Source organism: Chiloscyllium plagiosum, unplaced genomic scaffold (assembly GCF_037043375.1).
Source record: "Chiloscyllium plagiosum isolate Xiang-an unplaced genomic scaffold, Cpla_swu_hap1 HiC_scaffold_7, whole genome shotgun sequence".
Classification (NCBI taxonomy): domain Eukaryota; kingdom Metazoa; phylum Chordata; class Chondrichthyes; order Orectolobiformes; family Hemiscylliidae; genus Chiloscyllium; species Chiloscyllium plagiosum.
In genome coordinates, this window is record NW_028270145.1 from 44,169,057 (window position 1) to 44,194,779 (window position 25,723).

The 25,723-nt window shown below is 38.5% G+C and overlaps 1 protein-coding gene across 4 annotated transcripts in view; it reads left to right on the plus strand.

Annotated features, from left to right (window-relative positions):
• nckap1 (NCK-associated protein 1) overlaps positions 1 to 25,723 on the plus strand; it is a 218,777-nt gene that overhangs the window by 62,867 nt on the left and 130,187 nt on the right. For 2 of the 4 annotated variants that reach the window (XM_043693453.2, XM_043693455.2), the window contains 8 exons: positions 3,082 to 3,174; positions 7,065 to 7,121; positions 7,243 to 7,385; positions 9,531 to 9,621; positions 15,000 to 15,137; positions 15,222 to 15,270; positions 23,573 to 23,729; positions 25,614 to 25,670. In XM_043693453.2, the coding sequence (XP_043549388.1) occupies positions 3,082 to 3,174; positions 7,065 to 7,121; positions 7,243 to 7,385; positions 9,531 to 9,621; positions 15,000 to 15,137; positions 15,222 to 15,270; positions 23,573 to 23,729; positions 25,614 to 25,670 (785 nt within the window). The remainder of the gene's footprint in view (positions 1 to 3,081; positions 3,175 to 7,064; positions 7,122 to 7,242; positions 7,386 to 9,530; positions 9,622 to 14,999; positions 15,138 to 15,221; positions 15,271 to 23,572; positions 23,730 to 25,613; positions 25,671 to 25,723) is intronic. The other 2 variants (XM_043693454.2, XM_043693456.2) reach the window with 1 other exon arrangement.

A 25,723-nucleotide genomic window follows, 5' to 3' on the forward strand; every position in this document is an offset into this window, starting at 1 on the left:
ATTTACTGAGTTCTGCTGCAGTCTAGTGACACTAAACTTTAAAATTTTCATTTTACATCGTGTCTTTCAATTTTTTTGCATGCTTAACTTGACTTTTCCTGGATAATTTGGTAAGTGTGGATTCTCTTGCTGCATCAAACCTCCTATGAGTTGAACATCATTACCATAGCTGTGTAACCCTTGATGTGCTTTTGCCATTTTAGATGAAGTAATTTAAATTATTTTTAGCCTAATTCAAAATGCAGCACTCACATTAATGTAGTGTTCACCCTATTGGCAGTTTGGAAACTGTAGCTGATCATAGTGTTGTAAGCTCCTGATGGCAAGTCTAGTATTGACACATTCTGAAGGTTTGTCAAACAGAAACATTAACTCTCTTCCTCCACAGATGATGCCTGACCTGAATTTTTCGAGCATTTCCTGTGTTGTTTTTTAGCTTAGACCTCTAGTATCTGCAGTATTTTGATTTTGTATTGCTGAAAAAAGACACTTTGAAGCATTTTGTCACGTATCCATCAGGACAATTCTCACAAATGCCAATTCAAAGAGAAATCAGCATTTATACGACACGAAAGGAGAGTGCTAAAGTTAGTTGGCAAGTAGGCTGTGATGGACATGTTGCAATGGCGAATACAACAACTAGCGATTATTAACAGTCAACTACCAGCTTTGTTTACATTGGCCTAGAAGTTAACTGTCAAGCATCATTAAGTCTTGCATTCTTCATGACAATCCTTGTCCTAATCACAGCCCATTTGCCAAACAATCAGCACTGTCCTCTAGTGCAAATGTTATTCCATTATTTGGTATTCTTGCAAATTATCTGATGAGTACAAAGAAAATGCCTGAACAATTTTTTTCAGCAATACTAAAGTTCTTTATTACCAGCCAACTATTTTGCTTTTCTAATAGTTGCTAATTCTGATTTAACTACTTCATTCTAACGATCATGAATTACTTCATGTTTGAAATTTAAAGTATCCACTTCAGCTGACATTGACAAATTCTCTTGAAAATACTTTAAATATTCACTATCTTCTGCTAACGCACTGGAACAGTAATTTGGAGCCACTGACGTTGTCATTGTGTACCAAGAAGGAAGTTGGCACATATAGCAGCATTGTTGTGCACTCATTGAATGTTTGCTACACATTTCAGCTGGTTGTCCACTTCATTCACTGCCTCTCTGGCTGCCCTGTTTTTGGAGCAGTAAAGGGCATTGTAACAGGGCAGTGATCAGTGAGAAGACAATGAAGGATCTAGAATGGGCACCAGTGAGGGCTGGCAAGTGGGATGGCCAACTATTGAGAGTGTGGCAGCAAGCAGGTTGTGATCCCAGGATTTTTAACTCATACTTTGGATTCTATATTCTCTGAAAACTGCTCCTTAACCATGGGTAATAGGTTGATAGAAAATGGTCATGTGAGGTTTAATCTGAGCGCCATAGAAACATTTGAAAAATTTCATGTTTGATTGACAGTATGTTTGTTAAATATCTTTTTGGATTGCTAAATTTCAAGGGTGATCTTATTCTTTGAGAAAGTCTACCTGTTCAGCAGTTGTAATGACACCAGATAGACTGCAACTGCATGTGTGGTTTGTGCCCTCCTTGGAGTTGCAGTGGCAGCAAACACAGCCAAAAGTATTACTCATAGGTTATGAAAACCTAGACCTGTCCAGACAGTTATTTTTTCGAGAATTTATAATGTCTTAGAGCAATGGCTGACTTTCTACCTATCTTAGTTTGTATAATTCGCTTCCTTCTGTACAAATTTTACATTTCTTGTAAGGAAATAATTAGATTGGCACTGCATGCCAAATATACTTCAAGTGGTGTAACATGCTACCTAATGATTACAAAGATTAATATTGTTTTGTACGAGTTTTATTGTAGCGGTGCAGCCTTGTAAATGAGGGGATCATTTGACCAAAGCATTCTCTATTGAAGGGATGAAATAGATATCCACTGAACAAACTAGAATGTAGCTGTTGAATTTCTTTTTGTTGGTTTAGAAAACAGGTATATGCAAATCAGACAAGGAGGAATAGTAATTTTGTTTTAACTGAACTTTGGAACGTTTGCTATATTGGACTCATTTACTGATGTTAAACTCGGTTTTGTTTTTCAAAGATATGTAAAGTCCTGTATAAACTGAAGTAGGATCTGAATAGTCTCATTCCTTGTCTTCCAAAATAAACTTGGTATAAACCTGCAATTAATATGGGAACATTTACCCATTTAGTGTTCTGGTGAGTGTCTGTTACTGCTTTTCATACAATGGGTACTTTGTGTGATTGGAGTACGGAGCTTGATGTCTGGTTGGCCGAAGCACATTTTGGCTAAATTTGTTCTTAGAATTTTGTTAAAGGTAATGAGTGGAAGCAAGATTTGTATTTTAAAAGCTGGCCTGTAAAATCTGGCTATTTATCGGTACAGTTTATCTATAAAAAACTGAATTCCCAAATGAAAAAGTAATGCAGAAACGTCAGTGGAAATTTTATTCCAGTTCCAAACTTTGTTCCCCTGGCAACAAAGTAATGCTATTGCATAAAATAGTGAAAGGTACAAAAAGGCATACAAATTCTCAGCACCAATTTGAGAGAAAAAGGATGCATTATTGTGTGCTTGTTCTATTGCTAGTTTTACTTCAATCTGCTATGGTTTTAGCTTTGCAACACTTTGAGGAAAGGAAACAGTTGTTTTATTGTTTCAACAGGTGGTTGAAGCCACCTGGAAAAGCTATTCATTACTCCACTGTAGAACTCCACAACCTATGTGCAGGGAACTTCAAGAAAATTCTGAGTGTTCTTTTGGACTTTTGTCTGTATATTAAAACTCTTAAGGCTAGCAAGCAAATGTTTTAACAGTCCAATAAACTACTATATTGGCTTTTGGATGCTGGTGAATGGAGCAAGTGGTGCTGGTTGAAGAACTGAACTGCATCTGTAGTTGCTGGCTTTACTAATTCAACTGCTTTAACAATGTCATTCATGTTAGATTGCTTCACCTTTCATAATATGTAGTATAATACATTCAAGGTAAGATGTCAAGTAAAAATGTTTTTTTTCTTCTCCCTTTAGCAACAGTTGTCACAACTACATAAGGAGAAACAGGAAATTCTGAAGAACCTGGCACTTTATTACTTCACATTTGTGGATGTCATGGAATTTAAGGTAGAATGCATATCTATTAAACATGTAGATTAATTTAAATAGTTTGCGAAGGTATCTTTAATCTTGAATTACTGCACGTTGGGGTGTTCAGGTTGCTTTGGCATTCAAGATTATTCAATTTCTCATAGCCCAAGAGTCATGTTTTTGTATATACTTGGCAACCATGCCAGTTTGGAAGTTACACCAGCCATGACATGTTATACATTCATGCGTGGGCTCATGTTCTACCTCCCTACAAGTCCATATTTTACTCAGTGGCACATTAAAACTGGGCATAAAGCACCAAGCAGGCGATATGTGCTGCGATGCAAAGATGGCTGAAAATTAAAGTTACACCATCCTTGGTATCTATTGGCAGTGATGTTTCAAAATAGCAATCACCCACATGCATTCACATTCTCTTTTGTACTCCAATGTTCAAGGTCTTTTTTTTTGTTTTTGAGGCTTTGAAGGTTTTCTTATAATTGTGAACTGTTGCTCATTATAAAGTTCTTATGCATAACAATGTCAAAACAATTTTTCAACTGATGGCTAATGTAAGGATTAACTGTGAAGTCTTAATAGTTTGGGCTCAGTAACACAGCGTATAACCTTTTTCTATTTGTTGATTGGAAAGCTGAATGCTATATTTGTGAAATGATTTCCATGTCTTCTTAATGTGTAGTGATTGCATTATTGTCTAAAATGATTTGCAGTTCTGTTTTCTGATCTTTGTTTGCTATTACTTCAAACATAAAATATCCTCAACATGGATTCTGGACCCCATGATATCTCAAGGCATCAGGTCAAACACGGGCAAGGAAACATTCCATTAAATACCTTAGATTACCACCCCTGTGGCTGAAATGTTAATACATCTCAATGTTGAAGACAACTTGGAGTAAGCACCAAAGGTGATAAGGGTACGGATATGGGATGTTAATGTCCATCATGAAGAGTGACTTAACAGTGCCACAATTGTCCCAGTTGACTAAATCCTCAAGGACGTAGCTGTCTAAAGTGTCTGCAGCAGGTGGTAAGGGAACCAATAGGAGGGAATAAGTTATTTGGCCTCATTCTGCCAATCTACCTATCATAGATACTTCTGTCTGTTATAGTATTAATATAAATAATCACCACACATTCATCATGGAGATGAATTTCCATATTAATATCAAGCATATCATGGATGGCAGTGCAACTGTGCTGAATTGGAAACTCTTCACACTGATCCAGCAGCACTCAACTGGACAGCCATGAATCACTTTGAACCATCAGTAAGAGAGAACTGTATTTGACCAGAATCTTTAACCTCAGCCCAGTAAATCCCACACTGTATCAATCCCTTCAAGCTGGGAGACCAACCCTGCTTCAGTTAAGACTGCATGAGGATAGTACTAGGCATTCCTAAAAATTGGGTGTCAACCAGATGACATTACAACATAACGCTATTTGCTTAGTAAATAATAGAAGCAGCATACGAAACAGCAAGCGATTCCAAAACAGATGGATTAGATCTAAGTTCTGCAGTTCAGCCACATCCAGTCACATGTGGTGCTGAACAAGTAAAGAACGAGCAAGAAATGGAAGTTCCACAAGATTTTCCATTCTCACTGATGTAGCCCAGCACATCGGTTTAAAAGAAAGACCTGAGGCATTTGCTTCCATTTTCAGCCAGAATTGGTGAGTGGATAATCTGTCTTGGCCTCTGCCTGAGGCATCCACTGTCATAAATGCCAGTTTAAACCAATTTGGTTCAGTCCATGTAATGGACACTGCATACTGCAAAAGCTCTGGGTTCTGCCACCATTCTGGCAATAGTACTGAACTCTTGTGCTCCAAGGCTAGCCACACCTCTAACAAAATAACACTGGCATCTACCTAGCAATATGGAAAATTATTCAATTATGTCCGATGTGCAGAAAGTCGGACAAATCTAACCTGGCCAGTTATCACCCCACTGGTGTGCTCTCAATCATGAACTGTTCCATCAGGCAGCACTTATAAAGCAATAACCAGATAACTGACACTCCATTTGAGTTCAAACAGGGTCTTTTAGTTCCTGATCTCATTGTAGTCTTGGTTCAAGCATGGCAAAGGAACTATACTTCAAAGGCACGGTGTGAGTGACTGACTGTCCACGCAGCATTTGACCAGGTATAACATCAGGATCTCTAGTAAAACTGGATCAACAGGAATCAGGGAAAACTCCATTGGTTGCAATCATATTGAACACGTAGGATGATTGCTGTGGTTTTTGGAGGTCAGTCCTCTTAGTTCAAGTCATCGCTGCAGGAGTTCCTCAGTAGTATTACAGGCTCAACCATCTTGAACTAATTCATCTATGAACTTCACTCCAACAGAAGCTCAGATGTGGGGACGTTAAGCACCATTAGCAACTTCTGACATACTGAAGTACATATCCATAAGCAGCAAGACCTGGTCAATCCCAGTTTGAACTGATGTGGAAAGTAACATTCACATCAAACAAATGCCATAAATAACTATATTCAACAAAAGAAAACCTAACCATCACCCTGTGACTTTCAATTGTATTGCCAACACTAAATCCTCCAACAACACTTGAATGAATATATGCAATGGCAGTAGTGTATACCATCTGCAAGATGCACTGTAGTAACTTATGAGTTTCCTCTGACAGCATAATCCAAGTTCATGACCTCTATCACTTGGAAAGATGAGCGCACAAGTTGTAGGTAATACCGCTGCCTTCAAGTTCAAACTCTCACCATCCTTACGTGGAACTTTATCATGATTCCTTCATGGTTGCTGAATCATAATCATGGAGCACTCTTCCTAACGTCACTATGAAGTCCCAAAAACCCAGCAACTGCAGTGGTTCAAGAGTGTAGTTCAGCACCTTCACTAGAGCAGTTTGAATGCTTAATAAATGCTTGTCTATGCAGTAGCACCCACATTCAATGAATGAATAAAAACAGAAACATTAAGAACTAGACTCCGACACAGATAAGACTTGTTTCATTTAATAGCACCACGTGCTGTGGCTCAGGTACTTTTCTGGGTCAAGGATATTCTTATAAAACAAATTTGCATATTCTTTACTGATATTTTCTCCCTACTGTTAACTTCTCAACTGGTTCTGCCTTAATCATGTAAATTACCTCTCAGCAGTTTGGTTAATTTTACTTCTGTTCCTTCCATTTAAGAGTTCACTACTGTAATCTGACATCCACTAATTCATGCCCGGTGCCTAGCTTTGTTCGCCAAGACATGCATTACATCTATGTGACTCTGACTCCTCCTGTTTCCATGGAAGAAATTTGCAGCATGCTATTGCAGGCTGTGGCTATTCTAATCACCCTTTTACTATGTAAATAATCTGCTTGGATATGGATGCAGTCATTGTTGTGTAAACATACACATGTAATCGATGAAAATATTTTGCTTATCGATCTTACTATTTATTTGCTAAATGAAATATCAAATATTTGACTGTAAATTTGATATTAGCCAGTTGAATTAACTTATTATTGCTTTGGAGTAAAGTTCTGTTGCTGACCTTCCCTGCATCCATGGCTGTGATTCTTTCTTTCTTTCTTGTGTTTTATTTATTCTGTCTCTCTCTGTATTGCACTTTGGTGAGCTGAATTTCCTATTCCTCATTTTCTATCTCGCTGGATGTTCCACTAACACTGGCTTCATTAGGCCATTATGACAATCTTGGTTTGTCCTGTCTGTGTGCCCTTGCAATCATGTTCAGCAAGAATTATTTTGTATTTTGCACACTGCTGATTGTTTAATAACCAATTGCATTATTTTTTCTGCTCCTCAGATCTTATCTCCTGGAATCCTCTGTCCCTTTCCTTTTTGTTTTAAATAATGCTACCAATGATAATGCCAAATGATTGTATAAATTGTTTCCCCTATAGGATCACGTGAGCGAACTACTAAACACTATTGACGCCTGTCAAGTTTTTTTTGATATCGTAAGTATCTTCAGAAGTTGATATTCATTTGGGGGGGGGGGGTGGGGGAAAGAGAAGAAAGTTCCTAAATTTGGAATATTTTTAATTTTTTCTTCCTTTGATTTGTTATCCCCGTACTTAGACTGTCAACTTTGATTTAACCAAAAACTACTTGGATTTGGTTGTAACTTACACAACACTAATGATAATGGTGTCTCGGATTGAAGAACGAAAGGCAATTGTGGGCCTCTACAATTATGCACATGAAATGTTGCATGGAGCTAGGTGAGGGTTAAACCTTTATAGTGTCTGTATGTTTTATTTAAATATAGCTTATCTGATGTGTGTTTCATGAGCATAAGTTAGCAGAAGTAGGCTATTCATTCTTGAAAGTCTGGAGTATCATGCAGAACGGTCCTGACTGATTTATTTGTATCTTGAATTATACATTCCCATCCACCCTGATAACCTTTGATTTCCTTGCTTAGCAAATATCTATCTGCCTCCACTTTGAAAAATATTTAATGACTCCATCCCCACAGCCTACTGAGGCAAGCAGTCAAAAGTGTCTGACCATCTGATAGGAAGAAAAGATCTTCATTGCTGACCTAAAAAGACAATCCTTTAATTTTAAACAATGTCCCCTAGTTCTGGCATCGCCCACAAGAGGAACTGTCCTTTCCATGTGCACTTTGTAAAGACCATTCCGAACCTTATACGCTTCAATCAAGTCATTCCTCACTCTTCTAAATTCCAAGTCAAATTTGTCATCTGCCATGGCTTCACTGTTGCTGTATCCCTAGGCGTCCTATGCCAGGTCACTTCAGCTATCCAGGTTTCTTTCTCACATAGTTGTCCTTATTTAAGTTTAAAACACTAGTCTTAGTCCCACTCTTCTCCCTTTCAAGCAGAACATAAATTTTACTCATAGATGGTTACTGCAAAATGTTTAAATATTGAGTTTGTTGTCCCAGTGTTCAGTCCTTCGTAAATGTCTTGGACTGCACATAATATTTCACATTCTTCTCCTCGCACCTATGTGCACTTAATTTTTGTCAGCATAAATAACAATGAATTGAAAATTCTTAATTTGAAGCATTTAAAATATCACTAATAAGGTACATGATTGATGTGATAATAGTTGAATCTGAAATTATTACAGGATGATGGTTATGCTAAATATCAGACAAAGCGTGTGTTATGGTTCAGAATCCAATGCTATCTTGATATCTGACTTGTGACAATTCCAAATGTGTGGCTTGTTCAGTTAATGCTAAAATGAAATAAATTGTAACCTACATATAGGTGCTTATTCCCAAGTGCCATCCATACAAAGGCACAAAAGTTTGTTTGAGGAAACAAATCCATAGCATGATGCTTGTTGCAACTCACTTTTCTGCAAAACACGCAAACTGCAGAGTTGCATTGGTTGTTTCTCCTTACTACTCCTCTCATCATTCAGGGCCAGCAGTATTCAGTGAACCTCTAGAACAAAAAACAGTTTTGTTTCTATTTGGATACACAGGATTAAAACAAAAGTAAGTATAAAATTAAATCACTGCATTCATCCAGTAATAATAGTGATTTACCAAGATAGCATAGAACAATTATTCATGAAACGTTGCTGTCTTTTTTTTTAAAAAGAATATTACGTCAAGAATTGTTCCAATAAGCAGTAGCATCATGATATTTGGCACCACAAATGCTCTCCATCTGAGAATGCTGATTCAAGTATACAGTCAACATCAAAAACTAAACAGCTGCACAGATGAGGCAGTATATTTTGACATTTCCTTTCATGAAAAGCATTTCTGAACATGAACAACATTAGTTGATCCACAAATTGGGCCAGTATCAGTTGAATCAATGCTGTTGTAAATGCTTTGGGGACTACCAAGTGTGATCCAAGCCATAATTTAAAAACACAAATCTATCAAGAATTGTCAAATCAACAAGCGTAGGCCTTTACTTCTTGGGAACTGGACAGTAATTCTAATTATTGTAGAGTTGGTGCTCAAGATTTCCTTGGTTTAAGTTGGTTCTTCTTGCTGTCTGGATTCTATACTATACAAGATACAGCACAGAAATAGACTATTCAGTACCACTGGACCTTGCATGTGATTAAACTGAACCCTTCTTAACCTATCAACATATCCACCTTTTCGTTTAGACTTGATTCTTTTTTATCTTCCCCTAAATGCAGAATGACATAATTCAGAACTCTCAGCATTTGCTGTCCTAAACTTGCTCAAGTGAGAGATGCATTGTCAGTATATGTTTATTTAGCTACTTAATGGAATTTTTCTTGCATGCTATCTGTAAAAAAAAAACAAAAACATGTGAAAAATAATTATCTGGTGGCTTGGATCTTTTTAATATCAAAACTATTTAAGTTGTGATTGAAAACAAAATATATAATGTTTCTGACAGTGACCGTGAATATCCAAGACTTGGCCAGATGATTGTAGATTACGAGAACCCCCTAAAGAAAATGATGGAAGAATTTGTACCACATAGTAAGGTAAGATAAGAGGGAGCCATTTTTTTTCATGAGTTGTTTGAACTGTTGTACTTTTTGGTGCACTTTTTTTTTCATGCCCTCTTTTTCATGCCATTTCTCCTCTTAAATCTTTTTGCCCTGCCTTCTCAAACCTAATCTCAGAAATGAAATGTATGCAGTTCGTGGACTCATTTATCTCTACATTTGGGACAACCTGATTTGTTGCTATTATTGGATTCCTCCTTCCAGTAGCCCACCCATTATTCCTCTAATTTCCACTCTTCCCTCGTCACAAAGCTATCTTTTCTTCTACTTTTTTACCTTATCAGTATGCCGTCTTCACCTTCACCTTGTGACCCATCCTTTTGTCACTTGACCATTTTGCAATAGAGTTGCTGGTCATCCAGCTCCCCCCTCCTGCTCTTCATATTAACCAATGTTAGAAATGTTTTCTTTGAAATCTCCCAACATCAAAGCAATCAAACTTTTGTCCTTTGTAAACTGCTGGTACGTCTCCAACCTTTCTTCACCTAAGTCATTGAGCATGTTGCCAACTTCCAAGCAAGTGTTCATTAATCCCAGAACTCAGTGCTTGAATCCATCTCACCAAGTTTCTGCCCTGTTGAAGTATGGAAAGTTAAATCTTTAAAGGCACAAATAAAATGCTTCGTGACCATGACAATGGGAAATATGTATGTCTCATTCTTTCAATCTGTTTGCATCTTTTGACATTGCCATACAGTTGGCTTGGACTGTCCTCACCTGGTTACATTTTTATCTATTTAACCATAACTAGAGTAGTTCCTTCTGCTCTCGGACAATTACCTCGAAGCATTTTCCAAGGTTCCATCCTTTTGCCCCTCTTATATGTGGATCTTTTAATGAAACAGTTTTAAAAATTCTTCACATGCATGATGATGACACCAAGCTCTATCTCGCCATCACATTCATCACTTCTCCAACAGTATGCAAGATATCTATGCTTATTCAATTCTAGGCACTTGAACATACCCAGTTTTAATTGCTGTACCATTAGTTATGCCTACTGCTGCCTATATCCTAAGCTCTGGAATTCCTGCTCTTGACTTTAATCCCGCCCCTCTAGACACATCTTAAAACCTACTGTTAGACCAAACTTTTAGTTGTCTGACCCAATAACTCTTAATGTAGTTTCGTATCCTATTTTGTTTTATAAGCAAATTTGGTAAGATGTTGTAAGTGTAAGAGAAGAGGTAAAGCAAGAGAGTAAGGTATTAATATGGGGAATAATAAGCAGATCATGACAGGAAGGACAAGAAGTTAGAAAAAGGGAGCGGGCGGCTTTGTTATTTAATATTATCACAACAGATAAGAGTAACCAACTTTAAGGAAACTAGAATGTAGAAGTGATTTCGCAGGATAGAAGTGGTAAAGGCAAAAAGTCACTCTGCAAGTAGTCTACACACTCCCTAACAATAATAATCACACAACACCAGGTTATAGCTGAAAATGTGTTGCTGGAAAAGCGCAGCAGGTCAGGCAGCATCCAAGGAGCAGGAGAATCGACGTTTCGGGCATGAGCCCTTCTTCAGGAATCTGAAGGAGGGCTCATTCCCAAAAAGTCGATTCTCCTGCTCCTTGGATGCTGCCTGACCTGCTGCGTTTTTCCAGCAACACATTTTCAGCTCTGATCTCCAGCATCTGCAGTCCTTAGTAACACCAGGTTATAGTCCAACAGGTTTAATTGGAAGCACACTAGCTTTCGGAGCGACACTCCATCAGGTGGTAGTGGAGGGCTCAATCCTAACACACAGAATTTATAGCAAAAATTTACAGTGTGATGTAACTGAAATTATACATTGAAAAATTGATTGTCTGTTAAGCCTTTCATCTGTTAGAATATCGTGATAGTTTCACTTCTTTCGTGTGTAAATCACTTGAAAGAAGTGCAACTATCGCGGTATTCTAACAGATGAAAGGCTTAACAGACAATCAATTTTTCAATGTATAATTTCAGTTACATCACACTGTAAATTTTTGCTATAAATTCTGTGTGTTAGGATTGAGCCCTCCACTACACCTGATGAAGGAGCGTCGCTGCGAAAGCTAGTGTGCTTCCAATTAAACCTGTTGGATTATAACCTGGTGTTGTGTGATTTTTAACTTTGTACACCCCAGTCAACACCGGTATCTCCAAATCCTTACAATAATCACACTGGAGGATGGAGTTTAAGGAACAAGTAAAGGGAGTTTGGAGAAAGATATGACAGTGATCATGGGAGATGTTAATCAACTGAGAAAAGGAGTTGATCAAATGTAGCCCAGATGAAGTAAGAGAATTTTTAGGATAATTTCTTAGAACAGCGCGACTGGAGCGAACCAAAGGACAGGCTGTACTCAACCTGGTACAGTACAATGAGATGGGATTAATTTATGATCTCTAGATGAACATACAGCTGGGTAACTGAATAATTGTTTTTTCCATATTCAGCTTGAGGAAGAGAAGTGGGAGTCCAAGGTTACTTTAAATTAGGAGTATAATAAGGGTATAATAGAAGAGCTAGCTAAAATTAACTGGCCAACTAGGTTAAGGGATAGGTTGATAGAGATACTGTGGCAGACATTTAAGGGGATATTTCGGAATGCACAGAATAGATATATTACTTTGGAAAAATAAAAATCCCACAGCGACGTCCCCATTTATAGTTAACTAAAAAAGCTGAAGATCCTATCTTACTGAGAGAAAAATCACCAAATTGCACAAAGGTTGGTGACCAGAAGATTGGACCAAATATTAAAACAAAAACGAGGAATGACTACAAGATTAATAAAGAGGGACAATTAGAGTATGAGAGGAAACTATCTAGAACCTCAAACAACATAAAACTAAACTTTGAACAATACTTCAAAAGGAAGAGAATTGATCCCATTAAAAACTGTGTAGGGAAATGAATGATGAAAAATAAAATGGCAGAAGAATTGATCGGATATTTTGCATCGATCTTGCTTATTCAAATAATATTTTGGAACTACCTGTAAATCAGGAAATGGAAGGGTTGGAAGAACTCAAGGTTGCAGTCACCATGCAAGGAGGTACTCCGAGCAAATTATTGAGTTGCAGACTGACAAGTGCCTGGCTTCAAGAACATTGTTTATTTAAAAAGTCACTAGTATGAGAGTTCATGTGCTGATTTTTATTTTCTCAAGTTCTGTGGCATTAGGAATCGTCCCAGTAAATTGGAAGACAGGAAACGTGACTCCTATTCAAACCGGGAGGGATGCAGAAACCCAAAACCACAAGCCTGTCAACTTGACATTTGTCATGTGGAAAATATTAGCAGTTATTATTAAAGAAGTTATAGCAGGTCCTTAGTGAAATTCATGGTAATCGGGTTGGTTCAAGATGTTTTGTGAAAGAAAAAGCATACTAATTCATTAGTTCTTTGGGGAGGTAAGGATAAAGGGGACGAGTGGATGTCCTGTACTTCAATTTCCAGGAGGTAAGAGGGCCACATCAGAGGTTATTTTGGAAAACATAAACTCGTGGTGTAAAGCATACTGTTTTGCATAGGGTGAATATTGGCTTACTAACAGGAAACCATAAGCATAAATTGGTCAATTTTTGGTTGACAAGATGAAAAAGTGGTGTACTGTAGTGAAGTGCTGCAGCCTCTCATGTTTACATTTGACATAATTTTTTTTGGATTAAAGAGCTGAAAGTACGCTTGCTAAATTTAATAATGACACAAAGGTAGGTAGAAAAATAGGTTGTGAAGAAGACGTGAGGTTACAAAAGGGATAGAAATCTAGAAAATTAGAAATACTACCTGTGTGAGCAAGGATCAGCCAAATGGAATATATTGTGTATGTGAAATTGTCCATTTAAAATAAAACAAAAAGCTATGGTGCTATCTAAATGCTGAGAAATTGCAAAACTCTGCAATGCAGAAGAATGTGGGTGTTCCCATGAACTTGAAAAAATTAATATGCATGTACAGCAAGTGAAATGGAAGAATGAAGAATAGAATGTTTTTGTTTTTGCCAGAAGAATTAAATATACAAGTAGGATATTGTGACAGCACAACTAGAGTACTGTATACAATATTAGTCTCCTTATTTAAAGTAGGATGTGAGTTTGTTGAAAGCAGTTTGGAGGTTTACTAGATAAATACCTGGAACAGGTGGGTTGTCTTTTGAGGAGGGGTTAAGCAAGTATATCTGTAGGGGTCGGAAGAGTAAGACGGCACTTAGAGTCATAGAGATGTACAGCACGGAAACAGACCCTTTGATCCAACTCGTCCATGCCGACCAGATATCCCAACCCAATCTAGTTCCACCTGCCAGCACCTGGCCCATATCCCTCCATACCCTTCCTATTCATGTACCCATCCAGATGCCTTTTAAATGTTGCAATTGTACTAGCCTCCACCACTTCCTCTGGCAGCCCATTCCACACACGCATGTTGCCCCTTAGGTCTCTTTTATATCTTTTCCCCCCTCATCCTAAACCTATGCCCTCTAGTTCTGGACTTTTCCACTCCAGGGAAAAGACCTTGTCTATTTACCTTATCCATGCCCCTCAGATTCCGACGTTCCAGGGGAAACAGTCTTAGCCTATTCAACCTCTCCCTATAGCTCAAACTTTCCAACCTTGGCAACATGCTTGTAAATCTTTTCTGAACCCTTTCAATTTTCACAACATCCTTCTGATGGCAAGGAGACCAGAATTGCATGCAATATTCCAAAAGTGGCCTTATCAATGTCCTGTACAACCGCAACATGACCTCCCATCCTCTGTACCCCAATAAAGGAAAGCGTAGCAAATGCCGCCCTCACTATCCTATCTACCTGGGGCTACTTTCAAGGAGCTATGAACCTGCACTCCAAGGTCTCTTTTGATTTGAAACATCCAAGATCCTGAGTAGATTTAACAGTGGGATGGGGAACGGATGTTTCCTCTATTGGGAGAATCTAGTATGAGGGATTTCGACTTAAAAGTAGAATGTGTTGCCTGATACCCAAGATATATTTTTAAAAAGAGCAATAAATGCTAGCAAACACATAAAATAAGAAGAATTGACTCAAAGTATGTGTTGAAAATTGTAAGAGCATGTATAACAAAGTAATTTATTTCAAATTTTTTAAAACATTTGGCTTTTTAAAAAATACTGCATACGTGTATGTGAATGCAAAGAAAGAACTATCAGAGTAACTATGATCTTTATTGAATAGTGGATCTGGACAAAAGGCTTTGAGGCCTACTGCGTTGAGTTTGAATGTTTCTATAGTATATCTGTGAATCACTTGTGAATGTTTTATCATGTCACGCAGATATGTTGCTCTGTCTTTAATAACTATTGCATTATTTTTCTAATGTCTGATGTGAAAGTAATCTTATTGTTTATCTTACTTCTTTCAAGTCTTTGTCAGATGCACTAATTTCACTCCAAATGGTTTATCCTCGGCGGAACCTTTCAGCAGAACAATGGAGAAATGCTCAGTTGTTAAGCCTAATAAGTGCTCCAAGTACCATGCTTAATCCTGCACAATCTGACACAGTAAGCAAATTCTATACATCCAGCAAATGTTGTTTTAGTACTTTAAACCATTTATAAGCCAGTTTTTTTGCTTCATTGTTTTAGATGCCATGTGAATATCTTTCTTTGGACACTATGGAGAAATGGATAGTTTGTAAGTATTAAATACACGATTTGAATTGTCACAAGAACAACATAGGTTTGCCATGTAGCCTAGAAACTATATGTGGGAACATCGCCTATTTAGTTTGTCAAAACTGTTCTGCCACTGAGATTGACTGACTGATTTTTGTTCTAATGCTTTGTCCCTTTTTAAATACAATCGGCTAATAAAAATATAAGATCTAAAATTAACAGTTGACCTTACAACAGTTACCTTTTGTGGGGAAGAGTTCCAAACTTGCGCTAGCATTTCTTGGAAGAATGCAATCTCAACTTCTTCAATATGTCTTCACAACTGGAATTCCTTGTCGTTGGAACGATTCTCTCCAATTGTTTCCACATCACAAGTATGATGCCAAGAACTAGATGCAATGCTCTAACTGTGGCTGAACTAGTATCTTACACAATTAACAACACTCCTCCCTTATGCACTCTATGCCCCTATTAATACAATCCAGGATAGTGTCTGTATTATTATGCTTTCAATCTGTCTTGCCACGCCACTGACTAATGCACGTACACACTCAGGTCCCTTGGCTCCTGCACCACTTCAGCATTATGTCCTTTAGTTTATAGTCCCTCCAAGTTCACCTCCCAAAATGAATCACTTCACCATCCATTTGTCCACCCATTCCACCAACTTGTTTACGTCCTTTCAATGTTCTACACTATTGGCAATGCTTCCAAGTTGTACATTACTACCAAAGTTTTTAAATCACTCTTTTTGTTTACTCTTGGGATGTTGGTGTCACTAGCCAGTCTAGCATTTATTCTCCACTCCAAATTGCCCTTAAGAAGTGGTGATGAGCTGATGTCCTGAACTCCCTATAGGTGTAGGGATACCCACACTGTTGTCAGTATGGGAGTTTTTGGATTTCAACCCCAGCAACAGTAAATGAATGATATAATTCCAGGACAAAGTGGGTCTTGAGAGAACTTGCGGGTGCAGGTGTTCCCAGGCATTTGCTGTCTTTATTCTTCCAGTTAGTAGTGGTCATGGGTTTGGGCAGTGTTTGGAGCCCTGGTGAGTTAATGCAGTTTGTGGATAATAAATACTGCTGATATATCGGTGCTGAAGAGAGCAGATATTGGTGGTGGTGAATGGGATACCAGTCAAATGGATTACTTTTAGCAGAATAATATCAAATTTCTCAGATATTACTGGAGTTCCATTCGATCAGGCAAGTGGGAGCGTTCCATTATGCTCCTGACTTGTAAATTGTAGATAGTGAACAGGTACTGGGGAGACAAGAAGTGAGTTACTCACTGGGGAATTCTTTGTGTTGACAGTAGGGTAATTTAGTAACATGAATGTCATTAAATGTCGAGGACGTTGATTAGATTCTTTGTTGCAGACAATCATTGCCTGGCACTTGTATGGCATGTATTTCTTAGACATTACATGACAGCTCAAGCCTAGAAGTTGTTGAGATTTTGTTGCATGTGGACACTGCTTCAGTATCTGAAGAGATGTGAATAGTGCAGATCATTGTGTAATCATGAGCTAACATCCTGACCTCTGACTTTATGATGGAGGGAACGTGATTTATGAGGTAGCTGAAGCTGGTCAGGCCTTAGACATTACCTAAGGAATTCCTGCAGAGATGTCCTAGGGTTGAACTAATTAATATGCTTGATGCCATGCTCTGTAAATGTGACAGTGATGACAAGGGCAGTCACCTGTTCTGAATCTGGAGTTCAGCTTTTTTGTCCATGTTTGGAACATGACTATAATGAGATCGCTGACACAACCCACACTGAGAGCGATGAATATTTGCTTTGCGAGTCCCACTTGATAACACTGTCAAAGCATGTTTCTATGAGTATGCTGATGAATGAAGATAAACTGATGAAGGTTGGATTTGTGCTTTTTTTTTGTGTACAGGATGTATTGAGCAATTTTCCACATTGCTGGATAGATGCCAGTGTAGTAGATGTGCTGGACCAAGCTTGGCTGAGGGTGCAGCTAGTTCTGGAGTACACATTTTCAGGGCTATTGCCAGAATATTGTCATTGCCCATATCATTGCACTACCCAGTATCTCCAGCCATTTCTTGATTTCTTGGAGTGAATTGAATTGGTTAAAATCTGGGCATCAGTGATGCTGGGACTCTGGAGGAGGTCATGGCCCACTTGGCATCATGGCTAAAAATACATGCAAATCTTTCAGCCTTGCCTTTTGCACTAATGTTCTGTGCTCCTCCAGGCATTGAGGATTTGTGGAGTATCCGCCTCCATTGAGTTTAATAGTTCTCATCATATACGACTAAATATGACAGGACTGCAGCACTTAAATTTGATTCATTGGTTTTGGGATTGCTTAGCCCCATTGATGCTTCTGCTATATGATATGCAAAAACTTTTGTGTTGTAGCTTTTTTTTGGTGCATCCTAGCATGTCCTCTTGCACTTTGCACCTTGCTCCGATGTAAAGGAGACATTGGACCATGAGGCTACAAATTGTTATTAAGTATAACTCTGCTGATAGCCAACAGTACCGCATGATTGCCGGGTTTTGAATTGCTAGATCTATTCAAATGCATTCCATACCATGCAGTGATAGTGCTTCACAGTACAATGGAGTTTATCCTCCATGTGAAGACAGGACTTCATCTCCACAAGAATTGTACAGAAGTCACCTCCAGATTCTGTCAAAGATAGACATATTTCTGTCAGGTAGATTGGTGTGAATGAAGTCACGTTGGCTTTTCTCTCTTGGTGGTTTCCATATTAACATGGATTCCAGACAAAATGCAAACTCATGGCGTCAGGTCAAACATGTGGAGGTTGTGCCTTGGTGGTAATGGCACTGGACAAGTAATCTAGACCTGTCCCAAACTCATTATAGCAGCCATGTCCTTTAGCACTCAGCCAGTCCACTTTTTTAATGGGGCTACAGAGCCACTCTTGGTGATGGATGTTGAAGTCCCTCACCTCGAGTACGTTCTGCACCCTAGCAATCCATAGTGCTTCCTTCAGGTGGTGTTCAACGTGAAGAAATATCGATTCAATAGAATATCTTCTGGGTGGAGGACAAGCCAGTGTTTATCCAGATGTTTCATGCCCATATTTGATCTGACATTGATTTGAGATCCTGTGAAATCTCAATGTTGAGAACACCCAGAGTAACTTGTTCTGGGTTGTGTATCACTGTGTTGCCACCTCTGGTGAGTCTGTCCTGCTGATCTGACAGGGCATATGGTGGGATGTTGACAGTTATAGTTGGGTCATTGTATGTTTCCATGATTATTAATATATCAGGTTGTTGCTTCAATAGCTTCTGAGGCATTGCTCCAAAAGAGACCCCAGATGTTCATAAGGACTTATCTTTTCTGATGTCTAGCTTGATGCCAGGTAATCAATCCACTCATTCACTTTTTTGAGGGTCAACCACATTGCTCTAGATCTGGATGGAGTCACACGTAGATCTGTCCAGGCAAGAATGGCAGAGTTCCTTTCCTAAAGGAAATCAGTGATATATACTTGTACTGCAATTGATCATGACTGCATGGTCATGGTTAATCATACTTTTAATTCCAGATCTTATTGAATTCCAATTTTCATAAGATATAAGAGCAGAATTACACTTTTCATTTGGCACATCACGTCTGCTCCTCAATTTAATCATCGCTAATATGTTTCTCAATCCCATTGCCCTGCCTTCTCACAGTAACCCTTGGTCCTCTTACTAATCAAGAATCTATCTATCTCTGTCTTAAATACACTCAATGACTTAGCCTTCTCAGCCCTCTACAACAATGATTTCACAGATTAACCACTTTCTGGCTAAGGAAATTCCTCATCATCTCCGACCTATAGGGTTGTCCCTTCGCTCTGAGGCTCTGCCTTTGTGTCCTCTTGGAAACCACATTCACTCTACCCAGGCCTCTCAGTATTCTGTAAGTTGCATTCAGATTCCTCGTCATCCTTCGAAACTGCATTGAGGACAGACCCAGAGTCCTCCACTGCACCTCATTTGACAAGCCCTTCACCCCAAGATAACTCTTGAAAACCTTCTCTTGACCTCTTCCAAGGCCAGCACATTTGTCTCAGATATAGAGCCCAAAATTGCTTTAAATGTTCAAATGCAGTCTGACTGGAGCCGTATACAGCCTCAGCAGTACATCTCTGTTGTGTGGTGGACCTCTTGTAATGAATGAGAATATTGCATTTGCCTTCCTAACTGCCAACTGAATCAGCATATTAACCTTCAGAGAATTCTGAACTCGGACTGCAAAGTCCCTTTGTGCTTCAGATTTCCAAAGCCTTTCCCTATTTAGAAAATAGTCTATGCCTCCATTCTTCTGACCAAAGTGCAAAACCTCCCACTTTCCCACATTGATTTCCATCTGCCAGTCTGTTGGCCTGTCCAAGTCCCCCTCCTGTCTCCCTCATTCCCTCAACACTACCTGTCCCTCCATCTGTCTGCAAACTGAGCAACAATGCCTTCAGTTCCTTTGTCAAGATCATTAATATATAACCAAACAGTTGTGGTCCCAATATTGACCCCTGCAGAATTCCATGAGTCACCATCTGCCATCCGTAAAAGACCCCTTTATCCCCACTCTCTGCCTTCTGCCAATCAACCAGTCCTCTCTCCATTGCCAGTATCTTGCCCCAACACCTTGGTCTCTGAGCAACCTTCTGTGCAGCACCTTATCTAAAGGTCTTCTGAAAATCATGTCTGCTGGGTCTCCTTCGTTTAACTTGTTACCTCCTTGAAAAAATATTAAAACATTTGTCAGGCGTGACCTCCCATGACAAAGTGTGGTGACTCAGCCCTATTTTAACATTCACTTCCATGTACTCCACAGTCTTGCACTTAATAATGGGCTCTAAAGTCTTACCAATGACAGAGTTCAGGCTAACTTGCCTACAATTTTTTTACTTCTGCTTCCCTTGCTTAAACAGGGGTGTTACATTAGCCATTTGTCCTCTGGCACCCTCCCTGACTCTAGTGATTCCTGAAAGATCATCACCAATCCCCCTGCAATCTCCTCAGTACTTTCCTTCAAAACTCTGGGGTGGAGTCCATCTGACCTGGGTAATTGATCTACCTTCACCTGACCCAACATCATCTCCTTAGTGATGGCCACTACATTCACCCCTGCCCCCTGACTCTCTTGAAATCTGTTATGCTCGTGGTGTTTTCCTCTGTGAAAACCGATGGAAAGTGCCTAAAAATTACTCCGGCATTTCTTTGCTTCCCATTACAACTGCTTGATTTCTAGTGGCCTACTGGCTACTCTTGCCTCTCTCTTTTTCGATATCTCTTCTTTTAAAAAAAAACTCTAGCAATCTTATATTATATTATGAGCTTGCTTTTTCTAATATTTCACCTTCTCCCCCTTCATTTCTTTTCTTTTATCATCTAGTTTTTAATGGCTTCCCATTAATTTTCACCACATTATGTAATTTTTCTTAGGTTTTTAAGCTGCTACAAGCCTGATTCTTCCAGTCCACCAGATTTTTGAAGTCTCCCATGATTATTGTAATAGCACTTTTCTTATGTGTCTTTTCTATCTCCTGATTTTATTTCTTCAAATCCTGACTACTGCTAAGGGCCTGTACATGGTTCCCATCAGAGTGCGGTTTTTCCTTTGCGATTCTTCAACTCTGTCCACACAGATTCCATACCTTCTGACTCTAAATGATTTCACCATCAACCATTGTGGAATTTAAGCCCCCAAAATATTAGCACAGGGTTCTGGATTACTTTGAGATGCTGGAGATCAGAGCTGGAAATGTGTTGCTGGAAAAGCGCAGCAGGTCAGGCAGCATCCAGGGAACAGGAGAATCGACGTTTCGGGCATAAGCCCTTCTTCATTCCTGAAGAAGGGCTTATGCCCGAAACGTCGATTCTCCTGTTCCCTGGATGCTGCCTGACCTGCTACGCTTTTCCAGCAACACATTTCCAGTTCTGGATTACTTGTCTAGTGACATTACCACCAAAGCACTGCCTGCACATTTTTGATCTGATGTCAAGGGATTTCATTTTGTTCAGAATCAATGTTGAGGACTCTAAGGGTAACTCCTTCGTGACTGTATGCCACTCTGTCACCACCCCTGATGATTGTTATCAGGAAAACCATGGTCCCAACATGGGCCCCTGGAAAACTACAAACCTTTCTTCAGCTGTAAAATGTTCATTAACTACCCACTCTGTTTCCTACCACTCAGCTAATTTTGAAGCCATTTTATTAGCATCCATTTTATTCCATGAGTTAAACTTTTTTTTATAAGTCTGGTGTGTCACACTGTATCAAATATCTTTTGGAAATCCATATACATCAAATCAATCTTCTGATGCCTCCTCAGGTAAACTCCCAAGTTAGTCATGTTTGAGTTTTGCCTGAAGAAATCCAAGCTGATTTTCCATTGTCACAAGAACCAATACATGTATATTATTAATTTTGCTCTGAATTAGTGTTTTTCTAGTAGTTTGCTCACCAGAGTTATGAGGGGGCTAGGAATGGTTTAGAGAGAGAGAGAGATTGATAAGTTAGGTAAGTGGGCAAGAAGTTGGCAAATGGAGTATAATGTGGGAAAATGTGAAGTTGTTCACTTTGGGAGAACAGAAAATTATTTAAATGGCTAAAAACTGCAACACATTGGGACTTAGGGTGACTTGTGCATGAACACAGCTGGCAAACAAGGGCAGAAGGTAATCAGGAAGGTTAATGGAATGTTGGCCCTCATTTCAAGGGGCTTGGTGCAGTAGAGTAGTCTTAATGCAACTGCAAAAGCTGCTGATGAGACGACAGCTGGAGTACTTTGAGGGGATTTTTGCTCCCCTTATTTAAGGCAAGATATTATTTCATTGTTGGTGTGGATGGATTGTCTTATTAGGTGAAACAGGTTGAGACTTGACTCAACGGAGTCTAGAAGAATTAGAGGTGAGCTCGTACAGAATTGTTAAAGGTTTTGACAGGGTGTGGGAACAGAGGACATAGCTTCAGAACTAAAGGGTGTCAATCTGAGACTGAGATGAGAAATTTCTTCTCTTGGAATTGAGTGTCTTTGGAACTCCTTACCACCGAGAGCTGTGGGGGCAGAGTCCTTGAGTATATTTAAGGCTGAGACAGATTCTTGATCAATCGGAGAACGGGAAGAAGGCAGGAAAGTGGACATGAGGAATGTCAAATCAGCCATGAGTGGGCTCAAGGGATCAATGTCTTTTTTAAATTCCTTCACGAGATGAGGGTGTCACTGGCTTGGCCAGCATTTATTGCCTATCACTAACAGTTAACAGTCAAATTTACTGTGGATCTGGAATTACATATAGGCCAGATCAGCTGAGGATGGCAATTTCCTTCCTTAAACGATGTGAGTGAACCAGATAAGTTTTTCTAACCATCAACAATGGACTGATGGTCACCACTTAGACTTTTTTGTTGTCAGGTTCAAATTCCACCACGTGCTGTGGCAGGATTCAAACCTGGGTCCTCAGGACATGACCTAGGTCTCTGGATTAACAGTCCAGTGACAATACCATTAGGCCATCACTTTCTTACACTCACTCCGGCTCATATTTCCTATGGGCTTACCAAAGTTAAATTGATTAGCTTGTCAATGCTGAGCTTATCCTTGTTAGTTTTTCAAGCAATGATGTCAAGTTTGCAGTTCTCCAGGGAAATAATTATTGTTCCATTTTTAGTAATTTTTTAAAAGTGTGTTTCACATGATGGTAAAGCAGATAGAATTGGTTTGTGTTGCACTATAAAGTAGTTATTTGTCTCAGCATTCCAACACCACCTGGATAGCCATCCATTAACTTGAGATGAGACAAGACTTTATCCACAGTGTTAGTTGCAACAGTTGCTGTTCCATACATCAGCACTGTATTTGTTGACTGACATTGGAACTTAGTTGAAAATATAGAGGTCATGTTAACCTTCAGTTTTAAAATTCACCTTGTTTTGAAGTCTGTCAGTTGCCTTAGCATTTCTTTTTCTGTGTAATCTTCTCCAGACCTTCAACCCTCTACGATTCTGCGCTCATCAATTCTGACCTCTACAGAACTTAAATTGATCCATTGCTACTAGTTGTACTTTCACCTGCCTAGCTCTTGAATTTCCTCATGAACATTCATCCTTCAAGACACCGCTTCAAGTCTCAGCCAAAAGCTAGATCAAAAACAAATCCGTCCACCTGATCCTTTGCATAGATTGGTGTCAACCTTCACTTTATAAATTTCCTATAAAGTATTTGGGGATGTTTTATAAATATAAACTTTTGTTGTGAAAAAATGTTGATGCAAAAGTGATATTAACACATATTTTACCTTTTTGTTAGTTGGTTTTATCCTTTGCCATGGAAACCTGAATTCAGATGCTGCAGCTCTGAGCCTGTGGAAGATTGCCCTGCAGAGCAGTTCCTGTCTTGCTCTCTTCAGGGATGAAGTATTCCATGTTCACAAAGTCGCAGAAGACTTGTTCATGAACATAAAAGGGTACTGTTTTTTTCTGAGTTTCGTAGTTGTACAAAATCCCATTGAGTATTGATGTGTAATTTGTAACATACGAAGTGTTGCAAATACATTATTAATAATTATGGAAGCAAGTTTAGATTATGCTGTTTTGATACATGACAATAATGAATAGTATTCATGTGTACATATTATGTTTGGAGATTTATAGTATTTGAAAGATGAGCTTGAGTTGTTTACTTGACAGGTATGTTTTGAAACAAACTAATTGTACAGTTGCTGTGATTCACAATGGTGACAGCAAATCAAAAAATTAAACCTGTATTCTCCATAAATTCTAGTTTATAACTGATAAAAGGTTGGGAATTTAAAATTGAGGCAGAAGTGTGTTTTAAGTTCTTTGCAGTTAATACATTATTTTTAAGGTCAAAGTCATTTGGAACAATTTCCTAAATAATTTCCATTAAGGCATGTGATCTGGTCAGCTGTCCAGCAGAATATTTGTCCTGTTACTGAATTAAATGTTTATACTGTTCACAGCAGTTAGAAACGGATCAGAGGCTGCTAATATACTGTGGATGTAAGAGTCAACATTTCAGTTCAGGGAAACAGTCACCCTAGCAGAACTATTATTTTGTGGAGGCTCCAAATGGTGAGAGTTGAACAGAAATTCTCAAATTGCCAGAACAGAAAAGACGTTTAGGCTATCAGGAATTCCATGCTGGCAGACTTAGACAGAAGTCCTAAAATTCTCACTGTCCAAAAAAAGAGAACTAAAGAGTCTGTTAAGTAAGAGTTAAAACATTGATGTCGGAGTGATAGTTCTGAGATATGAGGGATTTTGTTGGAAAAACGTTGAAACTTTGTTTTCCTGTTTAAGATCTTTATAAACTGTTCGCTTAATAGCGTTTGTTTTCTTCTATGCAATAACCATATGTTCTTTTGTTGAAGAACATGTGCAGCCCCGTGAGTATCTGTTTAGCAACTAGCCACTATGCGGAACCAAAATCAAAAATAAACCTTTATCTATCAAACTAAGTTTCATCCTGGAATTTGATATGTCCATGATTATCATCAGCTAAGATCATAATATAAGTATTTCCCAGTGCTTGCTCACGCAATCAGACTATTCATTACTATATTTGCTTTTCACATTTTTGTTTCAGAGGACAACCGTTAGTGATTTTTTTTCTGAATAAGTATCAATTGTTGTGTAATCACGTTTACATCCAAATTGTTAGGGTGGGCTGTAGAAGTCAAATTTATTGAAGTTAAGAAATCTAATTGAATTAGATAGTTTAAAATCTTGGTACTTTAAATGCAGCAGTATTTAAAACCACTCTTAAGATTTTCTATTTCTTGAAGTTTTTTCAATAATTTGTACGGAAAATCTGATGAGGTTAACACGTTGTATTCCCCAAATGGCCTTGGGGATAATTATGTTTGGAAACATGATGCTGATATAATCGTAAATAGCTGCAGCTAAGTGGACTTGACTGCTATCCAACCAAATAAGATAAACTTGGATATAAGATGAAATTTCATCATTTTTTAAACTCTGCTCCTGTTTACTGTTTGTATTTCCAAAACGAGCACAATGAAATCGAGTTATGAAGTTGAAACAAATATGGGATGGTTTTCAAGTTTTCTTTATTAAACAAAAGAAATCCTGATTCTTTTTCTAATACCATTCTAAATACTGACTTTCTAGCTCAAACAAATTGATTAAACATTTTAAAAAGTTTTTTTTGTCTTTGCCAGCAAGTAGATTGTTAAATTGTTCAGTTCTCCTCTAAATGTACTTTTATTGTGGAAATTACAATGGGTTCTTGTTTGGTTTTCAGTGTTCTAAATTTAAATCAGTCAGCAATGGTAATCACAGCATGAATTTGTACTTCATTTTCACAGCTACAACAAACGTATAGCTGATATACGTGAATGCCGAGAGACAGCGTTATCGCATGCGTAAGTACATAATTTCAAAAATATCTAAAACATTTCGATAGCAAAAAGTCTCA